This window comes from Dendronephthya gigantea, unplaced genomic scaffold (assembly GCF_004324835.1).
Source record: "Dendronephthya gigantea isolate DGI-Jeju-01 unplaced genomic scaffold, DenGig_1.0 000006F, whole genome shotgun sequence".
Classification (NCBI taxonomy): domain Eukaryota; kingdom Metazoa; phylum Cnidaria; class Anthozoa; order Malacalcyonacea; family Nephtheidae; genus Dendronephthya; species Dendronephthya gigantea.
Genome location: NW_021163016.1, coordinates 263,353 through 281,804, shown reverse-complemented (window position 1 = coordinate 281,804; position 18,452 = coordinate 263,353). Strand labels below are relative to the sequence as shown.

At 36.4% G+C, this 18,452-nt stretch overlaps 1 protein-coding gene across 1 annotated transcript; it reads left to right on the top strand.

The window, feature by feature from the left end:
* Positions 1 to 324: 324 nt before the first annotated feature.
* Positions 325 to 12,991, top strand: LOC114516665 (endosome-associated-trafficking regulator 1-like). The gene is made up of 8 exons (XM_028536198.1): positions 325 to 696; positions 6,276 to 6,421; positions 7,597 to 7,737; positions 8,942 to 9,015; positions 9,861 to 9,972; positions 10,803 to 10,865; positions 11,250 to 11,386; positions 11,710 to 12,991. The coding sequence occupies exons 1-8, from the start codon at positions 495 to 497 to the stop codon at positions 11,807 to 11,809; spliced, it is 975 nt and encodes a 324-aa protein (XP_028391999.1). The 5' UTR covers positions 325 to 494; the 3' UTR covers positions 11,810 to 12,991.
* Positions 12,992 to 18,452: the final 5,461 nt, after the last annotated feature.

The window sequence follows — 18,452 nt, the reverse complement described above, 5'->3', positions numbered from 1 at the left end:
GGCTAGACTAAAGAAAGGCAAACGCAATAAAAGCATAACCGGAGCTATGATTACGTATATTTTATCAAACCAAGCCAAAACGAGCATGGGTTGAGTTCAGTTCGTAAGGGAAATAGATTATTCAGCCAACATCTGTCAAGGAACAACTTCGCTATTATGCGTCATCATAAGCCACGATGACGCATCTGTTTCACTTTTATTTGTTCTGAGTAATTTCCACTTTTTTTCACACGGAGTAGATTGTGCCTACATGCGCATGTTGACAAAAACCAGTGACAAAAACAAATTCGTCAACTTCCGCTGGCCATGGGTTAGTCTGACCGGTTTTTAAATAACCGGCCCCAGTTGTCTTTGAGATCAGTGAGCATTGCCGCCTGTCATGCAGGCTAACCAAAATAGGAACGATCTTGCAGCAATTATGAACGCAGAATTATAGTTTCTCTGAATATTTTCTATGGGTTTTTGTCTATTCTCTCGTTCTATTATGTTGTAATATGAGTGATGATAAAAATGATGAAAATCCGTTTTCATTCAAGCATTTTGTCAAGCATAAGAACGAAGATTTAGACCATCAGGATAAAAGATTGCCTAACAAGCAGGCAGGGACTAATGTTAGTAATGTATCAAATGTTCAAAATGATGAATTGCCGTTCCCTGAAGTGTCTGAAACAACTGGAACTAAAAAGAAAGGCAAAGGTATGAATAATATTACTATTTGATGATGTGAAATTATGTATAGTATTATAGCATATACTGGTCTGTTTGAAATTGACAAAGTTGAGCAAAACGTCAGCTACGAATATGATCATGCATATTCCCAGAATTGAGATTTTGTTTCCCTTTTGGGTTTTAGACCTGATACTTGGAGCTGGAGCCTTCTCCAGAATAGTGAAATTTAATCCACATGCAGCACAAACTAGACATGCAGTAAATATAATTTGGTACAGATGATGACAGTATATTAATTGTCAGATTGGTAGACAGAAGAGCTACCTCATTCCAATTTAAACTTCCCAATGAAGCCTCAGCTATATGGGCAATTTTCTTCCTCTGGTGTATGCAATTAAATTAATTTAACCAGGTAGATTTCTTTTCCTTGCCAAGCTTTGACAAATGTGAACATAATCCACACAATAACATACGCTAGAAAGAGACACATAGAACAATTAAGCCTTTCATTTTATTGCAATAGACCATTCTAGCAATAAACAGCACTCAACCATGATAATTAATGCATCTCTAACTGTCAACAATTGAAAAGTCTATTTCTGTTGCTAACTGGTGTTAATTTCAGGTGTTCTTGATAATTATTGTGTTGTGGGGCAATATCTCTTTCTGCAGGTGATGTTCACCAGAGGCAGAGGGTATTTAATACCATCATTAAATTTGTCTTAAATTGGATTGAGTACCGTAATGACTTGAATCACTATGGATAAAGAGGGGATCATTGTTAAGTTCATGTTCAAAAGTATCATCTTCTAAATTAGGAGTGTTGTATAGAATGAAGATAAAAAATCCAAAGATTTAATCCAAAATTATCAAAAAAATAACCCAATTTCATGATTTTCCACTCTGACTTTTGGAACTTGATATAGGAGCATACTTTGGCTACTTCCTTGCTCTTGGCAAGTAAAATTCTAATATAACTAAGGCTGGGGCAGCATCACATTGACTTCGAATATCGCATAGTATTGTATCTCATTCACATCTAGTGTAGCATAAACTGCCTGAAAAAGAAAAAAAAAGTTTTTTTGACGTTTCCACAAGTACAATGATTTTGCTATCAAAATTACTAAGCACAATAGTTCCTCGCTAACTCGAACTCCCAAGGGGAAAGAAAAATTGTTCGAGTTACTGGGGGTTCGAGTTAATCGGAGTTGGTGTCAGATTACGTTTATTATATATAAGTAATACAATAAGGTATAAGATCCAATGGAATCATTTTTCAAGGGATATCATGCCTACCAATATGAATGGTCACCGAGAGTGGACGACGTTTTAAAATTAAAAAGATCGAAAGAATACAAAAGGAACTAAAAAAGCTAGATCAATAACAACCGTGGCACTACACAAAATCTTTTAAAATTTATAAGCCTTTATATACAATTATACACTGATTAACTTGTTATTTCGATAGTTGTCAAAATGCTACCTCTCACATTTTAAAGCATCACTATGATTCGAAACCAAAGTTCGAGTTGACCGGATATATTTGACCAAGGGAAAACAATTTTTTTTCGAATTAGCGAGGATTTCCAGTTAAGCGAGTTCGAGTTAAGCGGAGTAAATTACTATAAAAAACACTGTCAAATTCAAGGGGAATTGAATTTAATTCGAGTTAGCGAGGAGTTCGTGTTAGCGGGGGACCACTGTACAAAGATTTTTGCTAAGTACAAAGATTTTATTGGTTGTTGGTTGTTAGTAAGTAATGTCCAATATTTAAGAACCCCCCCCAAAAACCAGTAATTTTAATACTTGAGCTTGTGGCATATGTTTATTCATGTAGGAGGATCTCGAATCCCGTTCGCATTTCTTCCGTTTGAACTTTGAACATTGTTTAAAAAGAATTGATATAAATAACGATTAACGGTACAAAGAATTAACTAACCGTCAAATTTCATGACAAGACGCGTTATAGACGTACAATAAGACATTATAGAAGTAAAGTTACGGGGAATCACAGGCAGAGAGAATTTTGATCAACAGGACAAAGAATATCTTCAGGAACAAAGATTTTACTAAACTACATAACCTAGCTTTCAGTGCACATAACAAAGCACGTAACATTTTATAATTATAAACAACTATTACATCATTAGAATAAAGTTACGGGAGCGGATTTTGATAAAAATGACAAAGAGTACCTTTGCATGGGTACAAAGATTTTATGAATCGAACCTTTCAGATTACATAACAAGGTCAAACCACGTAAAATAGCATATACGTCTATTAAAACATTATCTATTATCATTAGAAGAATAGAAGTACAGACTAAAGTTGCGGAAACCACAGAGTATTTTGATAAAATTACGAAGATTAGATACGTTCAAATATAATCAGGGGACAGCGTGACAGAGTGTCAGAGTCTTCAAACAACTTCGCTTCAAATGTGGCAAAACAATTGCCTAAAATAGACAAAAATATTTCTCGACGTTTCGACCTGAGGGCCTTCGCCAGGAGAGTTTGTTTATGCTAAACTCTACTGACAAATGCCAAGGTCGAAACGTCGAGAAATGTTTATGTCTATTTTAGAAAGTTGAAGTAATGAAGTTTGACCATATTTGAAGCGATGTTGTACAAAGATTATCTTCAAGTACAAAGAGTTTACTGACTTTTTAGATGACATAAAAACATTTAATATTATATTAAATAGTATAAACACATTAAATAGTATGAACACATTAAATAGTATAAACACATTATAAACATATATGGCAACATTATAAAAGTAAAATTACGGGAATGCTTTATTTTCTGAGAAGTAAATATTTCGTACTCGAAATCGAATTTCAAAACTCTTTTGCATGAGAAATTGCATGGCCTTTGTTTAGGTCAAAGAGTAAAGAATTTTTTGTCTATTTTTAGGCATGCAGTTGTTATACACATTTGCATGATGAGTAAGTCTAAAAAAACGGTGTAAACCAATCCGATTGAAAATTTTTTTATATTCTATCCTTGCAATAACAAGATTTTAAAGGACAAGGCCAGTCATAGTCATAGTTCCCAGAAAAATGTTACCGCTAGAATAAAGTACTTTGTTATTTTAAATGAATTGCCTCGTCACCGGCCACCAACAATACATCGCCGACAGTTGGCGACATATAAGAACCAGGCAGGGTTTGTTAAACACGAATACAAGTGACTTCATGACTATGTAATTGAACGGCGGAATAATTATAGAACTGATGTGTCCTAATTTTAACTTTTACCAGATTTGTAACAATAAACTTGACAAAGCGCCGGATGCGTTAGAAGAAAGTGCAACAAAAATGGCCAAATAGAATACGCATATATGATATATGTTACAAAATTTGATTCTAAAAATTTTAGCCATGTAACTCTTTTTCAGTTTGTCCGGATTTTCGGCTGAACTTTGTCCAAATGTCTTGATTCTCGAAATTTTTGGGCGTACGCCTATGGGAAAAAAATGTACATGGAGTACGCAGCAAAGCGACTCTACATTTAGTGTGACAAATAACAGTGGGCAACTATGACACCAAAGGTAGTGCGTGGGAAGTGTGTGTGTGTGAACACGTTAGTTTGAGTTATCTTGAACACGTGAAATAGCCATAGTCATGAAATACGATGAAAATAATGCGGATCTCTATACGTATAATACTGATATTCATCGTTACGACGGATTGATTCAGTAGGCATTCCGTGTCGCTTTACAAATGAGGCAAGGGAGGGCTTACTATATAGATTGTTTGATAATTATCAATTTCAAATCAGAGCAAAAGTAAATTGCCAGACGTTGAACTTTGTAGACCTCACTCTTGATTTACAAGATAATTAATATTTCCAGCCTCATTCCTAAGACAATTCCATCATCTGTGATTAAGCCTGTCTCTCGCCCTTATAATCCGACTAAAATGCCATCTCGACTTGATGCCACGAAGCCGAATGTTCACACCATTAAAGGCCTTGTTACACAATTTTTCATGCAGTCTCGCAATACATTTCTACTTTTGAGGGATGTAAAATTAGCCAACTACGAAATTTTTGTATATTAAGATCTGTTCATACGATCCAATTTGGTTGAATCCAGTCCACTTCTGATTGATGTTTTACAGTCTGTTGACATGGAATGTATATGAGCGGCCGAGCAACTAAACCCAACGCAATACTGCTTTGTTAATAATAGTCTACATTCCATACGTCAGAAGTCACTGATTAGATCCGACAAAATTGGATCGTGTAAACAGACCTGGCTTTATAATATACAAAAAAGTCTTGCGTAGTTGGCATATTTAGGTCTGTACTTCCTTGGACGTTTCTTACTCTCACATTTTCAAGGCTCGTCACTAATTTACATCTCTTAAAAGTAGAATTGCATTTTGCATAAAAATTGCACGTGTAATAGGGCCTTAAAACGCAGTCACCGACAGTGATAAAAGACAATCTCAATATCACATTATTTAGCTTAATCCCTCTTACAGTAGAAACGTTAAAACCGACATCAGACGAAATTTTAAAATTCTAATCGATAAGATTTCTTATGTACACTTTTTAACCGTCTGCATACGTTGTTCGATCTTACAGTACGTTAAAGATAATTAGATAAACCATGGTGATAACCTTAAATTCCGAAAAACAAGTGAAGCGGCGACCCGTTTATTCCGAATAAACTTGTTTACTTTCTTTTTTATTACGTTTTTCCTAAAAGAACTGGGTTTGTATATTTCATTTCGTATTCCCGAGTGAATGATTGCCCCCAGGATGGCGTCGAACGTATTTGTGCTGGCTCGTGCTCGTCACTTAAGCTCATCTAAAAACTAGGGCAACAAAATGTCGTGACTTTAAGCCGCTTTCCACTAGTGATATATTTCACGCGAAGCGAATGTATTCTTTTGCATTTGAGCAATTTGTTCCAGATGATTGCAGTTGACAGCTGTGAAACCAAAGTAAAATGTCGCTTCCGCGCGAAAATTAGACGGATTTAGCTTGAGGACGTGAACGTCAAAGGCAAAAATGCAAACGTAAAGATGTTGAATAAATTGCGTGACACGTCCATATATGGCGCTGTGCGCAATTTATTCGCCATTTTCACGTCATCTTTGACGTTGCCTTCCTCGAGCTAAATTTGCTTAATTATCGCTGGTGGTCTGGAAAACGGCCTTACGCCTCTCTCTCGTCGTCCTTGGTTTTACCTCGCTCCTATTTCAATACGACTCGATGTTTTGAGATTTAACACCCGTAACAAGATGAAGAAAGAACAGTGACCTTTATAAACAAGCGACAGCGATATTACTGACGCGGTTGTTATATGCTGGCCCTGGCCACTCGCCTAAAATCTTAAATAAACTAGCGATCACGGTCGAACATATTGTTTTTTATACGTAAAACTCAAAAGTGGACACAAAATGTACTTTAAAATAAATATACAAATGCATTTAGAATATTCCCGGGGCATAGATGGGTCATGCAGTAACACCCCAATGTTCGAACTATATAAATTATTGTCTACGGGTGCATTGTATATAGAAGGTAGCGAAGAACGCTGTAACGTCTTTTAAGCTGTCCACTTTTGTAACCATGCAACCTTTTATTTTAAGGAAGAGATGCTAAGAAATCTTCGCACATCAAAGAAAAACCACCGGAATCGTCCAGCAATTTAGAATTGGATGTGGAAAACCCATTTTCATTCAAGAATTTTGTTAAGAAGGATGCAGCATTGAAAACTGGAGGTCGCGTGCTGCAGGTGCGTTGTGAAATATTTCGAAATTTACACTTGATTTGGGTTGGTATATATGGTATAGTGCAGCTACTCGGAATTCAACTAGTACATGATTGATGAGTGTTGATAAAATATTGCATCAATTCGTTACCTATAAAGTTGATCAATACATTTGCTTAAACATTCGCTAAACTTTCTGTCGCTATTTTACTTATATAGGCAAAGCGAAATAGAATTCTTTTTAGTTTAACTCCATAACAAATGTTTTTAGACCAGGGGCCGGTTGATCAAGCCCGTTCGTTTAGCTTAAACGGCGGATAAGTTCAAAATAGAAAGCAAGTCTATCGTTTTATTCAACAAGCGAACAAAATGTTTTTGACCTTAATACAAAGCTACTGTTTATAACTACATATTCAGTGCATAATATTCAAGTTGACTCATTCAAGAGAGTTGTAAGAGTGTTATTTAATTTTGACTTATCCACCGTTTAAGCTAAACGGGCTTGATACAACCGGCCCCAGAGGACGGTTGCATAGAAGCCGGATAGCGCTATCCACTGGATAGTGATTTTTTCAACAGTTCAAAAATGGTTAAATAGCAATTAAATTCCATCTTTGGAACTAACAATTATTAAAGAGGATCCTTGATTTAGGAATACTACGATTTAATCAAAGTTTTCCGAAAAAACGAGCGATTTTAAAGCGATTGAAAAAAACACTATCCGGTGGATGGCGCTATTCGGCTTTCTTGCGTTTTTATATAATATTCTTGTAATTTTGCATTGTGATATCACAATATAAATAAATTAGCTTGTAGATACAAGCTAGTTGATTTAAATTCTATATAGTTTACTTTATTAATTTTTGAGTTATCGGGCATTAAAGTTAGAAGAATGAGGTTTTCCGTTTGCTAAGAAAAGCGACAAAACAGGTTTATTTGCATATATTCATAAAGTTATAAAGAACAATACAATAGAGATACGAAACAATAGAATAAGCCAATCAATCACTTTCGTTTGCTCAGGGTAAATATTTTCGTTTTTTACAGAGAAAATATCCAGAAACGATTAGGAAGACACGATTATATTCCTTAGATTTTTTAAAATCATGCAGGGTGGATTGTAATTTTTTTGTAGTGGATCACCCCAATAGCTTTAAACACAGTATAATAATTACTTTTGTATTACTCGTTTACTACAGATAGTTGACGATGAAGTGTGTGAAGTAGAAAACAACGCCGACACAATTCAAGACATCACTAGCGAACATCCTTCCAATATATGTATTGAAAATGATTCTTCAAAAGATGATTTAGCCTCTAATTCTGAAGAAATTATACAGGTATATGGTGTATTCATACATTCAGAAATAGTTCCATTTAGTATTAATGTGAAGCATATAGGGATTGTCTCGCACGGTCCACACGCAGACCGCATATTTATTAAATTTCCCGAATCACGAAAGTTCACGAATGGACGCCAGATGATCTCGCGCTTTTATTTTAGCCAATCAGCACTCGGAAAGGATTGTCCAAATAGAAATCCATTTCTCAGTATTTAACCGATTTGATCGGTTTCGTTATTCTTTATGAAACTTGTCAGAATTTTGTAGTTACAAGGACTATAGCTCTGACATAAATTTCGATCCGAAATAAAGTATATTTCAAGAGATAGCAGGTTGTTTTAATGGAGAAATGGATTTCTATTTGCATGGCAACTAGTTTCCATTCCATTCCCGCGTTTTCGGATCACCCAGAGCAATACAGTGTAATAATGAAAACCTTAAAATTCACCACGAAGAAAGTAAAAAAGAAAGGAATACTAAATGGTTTTCCGTGCAGGATAGCGTATATACTGCACTTGAGTATTGTGAGACTTTCGGAAAGCGTGATGGCTATCAGTAAATTAAACCGCAGGCGAGTGTTGACTGCAATGGAATTCTAAACAAGCCAATCAGAGTTTCTGTAGTTAGGACTTAGGACAAACCGTTGTTCCGTGTTTTCTTTACATTGTCTATCGTTTACAACTTCAAAATTGTCCGACATTTTAAAATTCCCGCGCGAAGCGGCATTGTAAACTTTTCGGTGCAGGATTGTCTCATCCTGTACGCTCACTAACCAATCAAATTGCGTGCTTTATTGTAGGTATTATATAAAGTGTTTTACATCGTGACAATAGCATAGCGTTCCGAACTGAAATATATAAAAAACACTGATTCATTTGCCTAAATTTATCAAACGCCTGAATTTCTGAAATTTTGCCACGATTTAAAAAAATGCAAAATAAAGTTATAAGCCCCGTTCTGCAACGAGGTTTTAAGCTCGAAATAATTTTAGACCATCAATTTTTTTCCTTGTTTTAAGCCTTTAGGTCAACATTTTCTTTAAAATTTCTCACCTTTTCATCTGTCACTGACAAAAGCCGCCTTTTTTAAAAATCCGCTTATAAGTGATTACAGGGTTTATTGTCGCGTAGTAATCGGACGTCGTTCCATCAATCAGAGGCCAGAATTTGCAATAATTATCTTTGTAACTTACTAATTATAGTTAAGAGAAGAAAATGAAATGTTGAAAAAACAACTTCTGGATATGAAAAAGTCAAAGGAAGGGGAATCCGCGAGGTATAAAAGTAAACTTGCCTTTGGAAAAATATGAGTTGACATAAATTGCTTGACATTGCATCAAAATACTGTTGTTATATACGCATTAAACGAATCCTGTAACGACCAATGCGTGTTGGTATACAGAAATTTGGTTAGACCCAACACCACAGACAGAACCCAATAGGTAGGGATTGTGGTTGGTGTCCATCGTATTCATGCGATAAGGTGCCTTTATAGGCCTCGACGTCGATTAGTTGTATGCGATTATCATTCTGACAAATGGAAACAAGTGCTGACGCCACAATCTTTGTTTCGTAAAATGCCGAATATAAAATTTGACGTTTGTACGCGCGTTTATACAATCACATATAGTTACACACTTCCGGTCGTATAGTAATTGCCAAATTCGCATGGCTATTTTTTCCGTACTTTACAATATTTTGCAGCCAAATTTGGTAATATTACTAAATTTAGTACGCACTTTTTCGGAAATTTCCTTTTTGTTACCTAAATCAAAATCAAAGGTCTATCATACAAAAGGTCCATTAGCTTCCGTTCAATTTGCTAAACGTCATGTTTGACACGTGACTAAAATTACTGTACTAGATTTGGACAAGCATTTCGATTGGCAGGATAGTATATATAATGGAAACATTTACTATGAGCTGTTGACCGTAAGCTAGGTTGACCTAGTCACCGCTCACCGTATATCAGCTCGTGTGGGATGTTTGGCAAAAACAAGATAGCTGCACTTCGAACAAATGTGCAAATTTACCTTTTTTGGCTGTTTTAAAAACGTTGGTTTTTAAATCTATGATTAAATAATTGTACTGTGTTTCAAAACTGTTTGAATATTTCCGTAGAGCGGAGTCCCTTGTTAAGAAATTGAAAGAAATGCAACAGAAAGAGAACGAAGAAACCGTTGCGTTAGAAAAAATGGTTCATATGGTCGAGAAAAACCTGGAGTTGACCACTGTAAGTTGTTTATCATGTTATATACACAAGGCAGACTCACAGGTGGAAAACGTTTGTGATCCTGTAAACCTGGACTCAGTTATTTTCATTGATAAGTACCGGCCGGATGAGTGACGACTGTCTCTGTTTTACATCATTCTGTGGAAAATTAAATTGGAAATGCCGCAATATTTTACTGCTACAGAAATACAATTTCTCAAATTGCTTGTCAATTTGCAGTATTATGCAATGATTACCTTAAAGCTACCCATATAGGAGCTACCTTAAGCTCGAAATACATACGTGAGCATCAGCTGGCAGTGTATTAATTCAATTACGAATTCATGCATTTTTTGTTTGTTTCAAGTGCAAATACATGCCTTATGTCATATAATAAACTTTTTATTAACCTCGCTTGCTCGGTATTTACGGAGAAATATCCGACCTCGATCTTTTTACACAAACCTCGCTCTTCGAGCTCGGTCTGTTCAAAAATTACAATCACTTAAAACAAGGCTTATACTTCAATCTAAAAATACTCTGCAAAGTTACGTTCCTCCATAACTACATAATACTTAGTAATAATAACTTCTGTTTTGTAATAATGTAAGCATATGTGACCGTCCGAGTTTGTTTGTAAAATTTCTGTATATGTCTGTACTAGTTGTATTTTAGTGTATTTATATTTAGATAGGGAGACAATTACAAATTGGGACTTATGTCCTGTTATTGTCTTCTGTCACTGCTGTAACTTTTAGTGACATCGGTCCGATATTCGGTAAAGACCTCGCGCTCGGTTAATAAGAAGTTAAGATTTATTGCTAGATTTAATGTCTTAAATTTTTTTTTAGCAACGAGCGGCACAGGCAGAAGCGATGAATTTAAAACTGAAAGAAGAAAATAAAATTCTTAAGGTATCGATGTTTAAATGTTATTATTGCCCGTTTACACCACACTTAATTTAGTGACACAGCACAGCGAAAATTTGTACCCGTTCCCAATTTATCTATGATCATATATACTAATACATAAGCTGAGCACCGACGTGTACTCATTCTAGCGGTGCTGTTCCAAAAATTTAAATGTGATGTGAACAGGACTTAAGACGTTTTAAAAAGCAGCGGCGATTTACGAAAGTATAAATCTGATGATAAGCGTGCACAGTCTTTCGCATCAATGATAGTCATTCCTTTGTTCTGTAATATCTATCGAAAAGCCCCTCGCCAAATGGACTAGGGCTTGGATTGTGTCACTGGCAGTTCTCACTCAGTCTAGACTAAATATTCATTTTATTTCAGAGTAATTCTGTTAGCAAAGCTGTTTATGACGACCTGGTTAAGAAACACCAAAGTTATATTTCCGGCATTAAAGAACAAGCTTTGTCAGTATCCCAGCATCTTGAAACTACTGCGAAGAATGCAGAGGAATCTTTAAGGTGAGACTACTTGCAATACAATTTTACTTTTGAGTGTGATGCATCACATGTAACTTGGCAATTATGAAACTTTTCGAAAGACAGATTTACTGATAAAAACAGACTATAAAAACAGACAATAAAAACAGACTATAAAAACAGACTATAAAAACAGGATCGTCTGAACAGGCAAAACAGGGCCTTTAGCTTTGCTGCCTTTAAAGGAAAGATTTAAGAATATGTCTTCAATTGTCACCTAATTTGGTTGTATGTGTAATGTACACTCCTGTACTTTATCAAAGAAACCCGTCAGGATCGCTGAAATTTGTTGTTCTTTATCTTAGAAAACTCTATTCAGGGGTAGATTCACTGAAGCTTGCATCACAACTGCTTGATTCAATTGGTAAATTTACAAATTTGCATGGGGAAGATGACGTGAAATGATGCATCAAGCACTTCCTAACCGCGAGATGTCGGGAGTCCAGAAATATCTGAACACTGATTTGATCTGCATTTACAATACTGGGATATTCGTCATTATTCGACACAACAAAGCCTATGCTATAGACACTTTAAAACAAGTGCCACTCAAGTTGTTCCCCTCTATAATGCTAAATCCAGAAAAAAAACAACACTATCCCAATACTGTTAGATCATAACATAACCTTTCCATGAGAGGATATTGATATTTCGACAGGAGAAAATATTGATATCTCCATGACAGAAGAGGATATTGATATGTCCAGGACAGGACAGGACAGGAGAGGAGAGTATATTGATATGTCCAGGAGAGGACATGAGAGGATATTGATATGTCCAAGAGAGGAAAGGAGAGGATATTGATATCTCTAGGAAAGGAGAGGATATTGATATCTCCAGGACAGGAGAGGATATTGATATCTCCAGGACAGGAGAGGATATTGATATCTCCAGGAGAGAAGAGAATATTGATATCTCTTTTCCAGGAGAGGATATTGATATTGACCTTGACCTTGTGATCTAACCAAGCGACTTCATTTTAAATTGTTTTATGACAAACGCAACATAAAGTGTTCTAACAACTTGTAATTTTCTTACTGATAATTTTATTCCCCCTTTTCACCAATTTCCAAACTCTGGAACAATAGAGGCCCGCCTATACTTTTTGAGTGAAGCGTGGTTAGGGTGATTTTCTTAACTTATCTCATGCGATCAACACAGGAAATTGCATAGACGCGCCCTGGTAAAAAGTATGCGTCAGGGACCAATGTGAAGTACGCACCACATTTAACACGACATACAAAACGTATTCAACACGATGTTCAAAAACAATGTATGACTCATTTCCATCATTCAAACCGGCGTTTGAAATTCAAATATTGTTTACAAATTACAATCCTTTCCAAGCATTTATTAAAAAAATCAAACGAAAAATAAAAAAAACAACAACAAAACAAACCAAGGCGAATTTCAATTCCGTCGCTCATGCCGGAGAAAAAACCGTACCGCACGCAGTCGCATGCAGGGAACGAATAATAATCTCACAATCACCACATAAAGCCATGTCATATATACTAAGCCTTCGGCTTTTGGAGTCGCACCCACTGCGTGACATAATGAAATACGATTGTTTGCTCAAGGGATTTCATACCTGTGATATTTAGCGTCAACACAAATGGTTGATATTAAATTAAAGCTACGAGTATAAGGTAAAACTATGTGCGTTTTAGGCAAGAACATAAGTCATCATCATCAAAATAAACTCATTGAGATCATTAATTTATGTATAACCCTTCGAAAAACAGGTTTAGTAAAATACAATGGTGTCCTATTTTGCCATAAATTTTGCTGGTCTGGTGGTGATGCAATGTTCTCCCGGATTCCAAACTGGGGGGTAGAATCCTACCATAACCGTTCTTCATTATGGACTTCGTGAAAAGGATAAAGTAAATTAAATAACCATAGTCAATCAGAGCAAGATATTGTAGCCTAGTGGCGAGGACAATGGTTTCTCAAGTGGTAAATCAATGGTTCGAATGCTACCATAACCGTTTTTCATGATGTCTTTCGAGAAAAGATAAAGTGAATTAAACAACCATAGCCTTTCAGCACAAGATCTCGTAGTCTAGTGGCGAAGACAGTGGTCTTGCAAGTGGTAAATCGATGGTTCGAATCCTACCACAACCGTTTTTCATTATAAACCTCGTGAAAAAGATAGAGTAAATTAAATAGCCATGGCCCTTTAGTACAAGAACTTGTAGTCTAATGGTCAAGATGTTGGTCTCATGTGTGGACAGTCGGAGGTTCGGATCTCGTTTTAGATGGAAATTTTCGTTATTAATATTACATGGTAAGGTTATGGCGAATAAGTTTGTGTAGGCTTCCAACAATCACCAGTTAGCCTTGTGGTAAAGTCGTGCTCTATCAAGTACAAGATCGTGGTATCAGGAACAGGATGGTTCGTTTCTCATAGCGGAAAGAAAGAAAAAGGGATTTTACTTAATCCTTTTTTGGAAGGATCTTTGACGAAACTTAATACCTTTTGGTAGGATCGCAAATGAAAAAAATATTTAAACTGATGAGTTCACTTTAATGTTCATCACTTATTTTCTCAAATCTCAGCATCTCTCACACGGTATCTTATTCGTAGCTTGTAACGTAATATTAGCAATTTGTGTTAAAATATCACATACAGGTATGCAGTGGCTTGAAGAACTATTTTTCCATAAGTTAGTTATATGCGGCCCAAGTGAAGCTAATGGTTACGGTGCGATTGTTTTGTATTTTTAATGAGTGAAGTCAAAGTAAAGTACAAGAATTGACAATGCATTTCAACATAGGTTTTAAGAGAAAAGTTAATGAACAGATATTGACTAGTTAAAAGTTCTACGAAGAAACGATTAGGTCAAATAAAGAACAATAGCTTATCGACAAACGATGTGGTCGTCAAGCAGTTGTTAAGACGGTCTCTTTAGTACAAAGATTCAAATATTAGATTAGCGTATTTTATATTCGACGAACCGGCTATAGACGAACCGGTGAGGAACAGTCTTGAAATAAATATTCAATGTCTGTTTAACTGGATATTTGCTTATTTGCAATTTTAGATGTAATGCTTGTTGCCTCATGACTATACGAGTTATATACATTTAGCAGAATTCATATACACGGGAAATTCATCAAAGACGGGAAACTCATCGAAGACGGGAAACTCTTCTTATGTGAACCTCACAGACGGGTTTCTCCTCCGAATTTTCCCGTCTAACTTATAAGAGACGGGTAAGTTAGACAGGAATCCCGTCTGGAAGAGAAACTCGTCTTAAATTCGCATTTAGACGGATCAGTAAATCAGTCGAGTTTCAGAAATATCAGGGGCTGGTTGAATCAAGCCCGTTAAGCTTAAACGGTGGATAAGTCAAAATTAAATAACACTCTTACATCTCTCTTGAATGAGTCAACTTGAATATTATACACTGAATATGTAGTTGTAAACAGTATCTTTGTATTAAGGTGAAAAACAAATAGTTTGCTTGTTAAATAAAACGACAGACTTGCTTTCTATTTTGAACTTATCCACCGTTTAAACTAAACGGGCTTGATACAACCGCGGCCCCAGCACGGTTAATAAGGACGGAACAAGGCTAAAATTATTAATATTATCGTAATGATTAGGCATTACCCGAACCATGCATCACACGCATTAATTTTCCATATCCCAATTCACATTCAGACGGGTTTTTACGGCTATAAACTTTCCAGTCTCAGTAAGATGAGTATTCGGCTGTTCTTAATTCTTTTACTTTACTGTGACTTCACTTCATTAAAAATACAAAACAATCGCACCGTAACCATTAGCTTCACTTGGCCCGCATATAACCAACTTATGTAAAGACAGTGCGTTAGAGCACTTCATATCTGCATGTGATATGTTACAAGCTACGAGTAAGATGGTAATGTCTGTAAAGATACAGTGTGAGAGATTTGAGAAAATAAATCATGAGCATTACAGTGAACTCATCAGTTTAAATTGTTATTTCATTTGAGATCCTACTAAAAGGTATTAAGTCTCGTCAAAGATCCTTCCAAAAAAGGATTAAGTAAAATAAAAAACTGTAGGCTTTCACCACAAGAACTGGTGGTGTAGTGGTGAAGACGGTGATCTGCCAAGTATACAGTCGATGGTTCAAGCCCTGGACAAATCAAAAAAGAACAACCAGGTAATAAGGTGAGAATTTGTGAGTGTGAGAGGAGTAGAGCGAGAGGGCGAATATGCCCTCGCCTTAGGCGAGGAGTAGACTGAGGGGGGTTGTCTTTCCCCCGTCTTTCCTGACTTTCAAAGCAAGCTTTCTTCAAACATTTAATTGTGTAAGGGGATAGTTAGGGATATCTGAGGATAGGAAAGGGTAGGGATAAATAGGAGTAAATAGGAGGGTAAATAGGGGTAAAGAGGTTTAATTGAGTACAAAAAGACTTAAACGTTTTATATACTGTTTTCTCAACTATACCCTCTCCCTGCTCCCGGGAGCCGAGGCCGCCCGCCCAATTACAAAGTCTTTTTGTACTCATATACCCCTCATTCACCCTACTTATCCCCGGATTTCCCTAAAGATTAACTTTGATTTCCAAAGATTAACCGAGCATAAACCCGAACAACATACCCACCCTTTTTCTTCCTTTCCGCTATGAGAAACGAACCATCCTGTTCCTGATACCACGATCTTGTACTTGATAGAGCACGACTTTACCACAAGGCTAACTGGCGATTGTTGGAAGCCTACATAAACTTATTCTCCATAACCTTACCATGTAATATTAATCACGAAAATTTCCATCTAAAACGAGATTCGAACCTTCGACTTTCAACACATGAGACCAACATCTTGACAATTAGACTACAATTCCTTGTGCTGAAAGGCTATGTTTATTTAATTTACTCTATCGTTTGCACGAAGTTCATAATGAAAAACGGATATGGTAAAATTCGAACCACTGATTTACCACTTGGGGGACCATTGTCTTCACCACTAGACTACAAGATCTTCAGCTGAAGGGCTTTGGGTATTTAATTTACTTTATCTTTTTCACGAAGTTCATAATGAAAAAACGGTCATGGGAAGATTCGACCATCGATTTACCACTTGGGAGATCATTGTCTTCACCACTAGACTACGAGATCATGTGCTACACGGCTACGATTATTTGATTTACTTTAAACTTTTCACGAAGTTCATAATGAAAAACGGTTATGGTAAGATTCGAACCATCGATTTACCACTCGGGAGAGCATTGTCTTCACCACTAGACTACGAGATCATGTGTTGAACGGCTAGCCTATGATTATTTGATTTACTTTATCTTTTTCACGAAGTTCATAATGAAAAAACGGTTATGGTAAGATTCGAACTATCGATTTACCACTTGGGAGACCATTGTCTTCACCACTAGACTATGAGATCATGTGCTGAACGGCTATGATTATGTGATTTACTTTAACCTTTTCACGAAGTTCATAATGAAAAACGGTTATGGTAAGATTCGAACCATCGATTTACCACTCGGGAGACCATTGTCTTCACCACTAGACTACGAGATCATGTGTTGAACGGCTAGCCTATGATTATTTGATTTACTTTATCTTTTTCACGAAGTTCATAATGAAAAAACGGTTATGGTAAGATTCGAACTATCGATTTACCATTTGGGAGACTATTGTCTTCACCACTAGCCTACGAGATCATGTGCTGAACGGCAGTGATTATGTGATTTACTTTAACCTTTTCACGAAGTTCATAATGGAAAAACGGTTATGGTAAGATTCGAATAATCGATTTACCACTTGGGAGACCATTGTCTTCACCACTAGACTATGAGATCATGTGCTGAACGGCTATGATTATTTGATTTACTTTAGCCTTTTCACGAAGGACATAGTGAAAAACGGACATGCCTGGACACGAACCCCAAGTTTGAAACATGGGAAAGCATTGCGTTCACCACTAGACCAGCAGGACTTCAGGAGAATCACTACACTGTTTTAATTTAATTTAAATTTTTAATTTTTCACAACCTTTTTTCGAAGGATTTTACGTAAGTTTATATACGTTTGCTTTGATGATGATGATTTCTATTTCGTCTAAAACGCACAAACTTTAATCTTATTCGTGGCTTTAACCTAATAATATCAACATTTGTGCTGACGCTAAAATATCACAGGCATGGAGTCCATTGAGAAAAGGAGCAACGTTATTTCACCATAAGCTAGTTATTTGCGGCCAAGGTGAAGCAAATGGTTACGGTGCGAAGTCAAGTCTGATTTCACAGGTCACAAATTAAAATTTGAAGAAAATGGTAATTCAGATTCATTAGACTGTTTCAACATTTGCCACTTATTTCATAGCTGAAATTGTACTCCAAATCTCCAACATAACGCAACAGATATTAAATAACTCTACTTCTCTTAAGCTGCGTTTACAAGGTACCATCCGCTCGTCACAACATCTTCGTTTCCATGCAGCGTAGACCTAAGATCCTATAAGACACAATCACTGTTGGTCACAGCACGGCTACCAGCCTTTCTTTCTAATATTACATTCCGTCAATTACGTATCATAATCGCTTAATCATCATGTTCCTCTAGCAAATTTCAGTTACAAGATGTATGTTATATAAGTTATGTATTGCGACATGCATTATTTACGCAATCATTTTGATCGCGCGCCACACTTTCTTCTCACATTAGTTTTGGTCCCGAAAACGTTAAAAGTTGACACAGAAACTACGATCAAAATCTCACGATTCCTGACCAGGACAAACAAACCAGGACAAATACCAGGACAAGCAAACTTTCCCTGCTCAGTAGGCATAAAGTAAGGTTTTAGATTATCGTGATGGACCATGAACTCTCGACCTGTTTCTGATCTAATCTTATAATTTATAAATAACGCCTAGTCTTCCTAAAATAGTGTGAGGTCCAAGCCATTTGGGACCGAATTTCCACTCCTTTGGCCGCCTAAGCCATACAAGTTTCCTGCTGACCCAGCAAGTCCGACGAAGCGAGGAGTCCTCGGAAGGATCGCGAAAGTTTATGATCCTCTCGGGTTCATTTCGC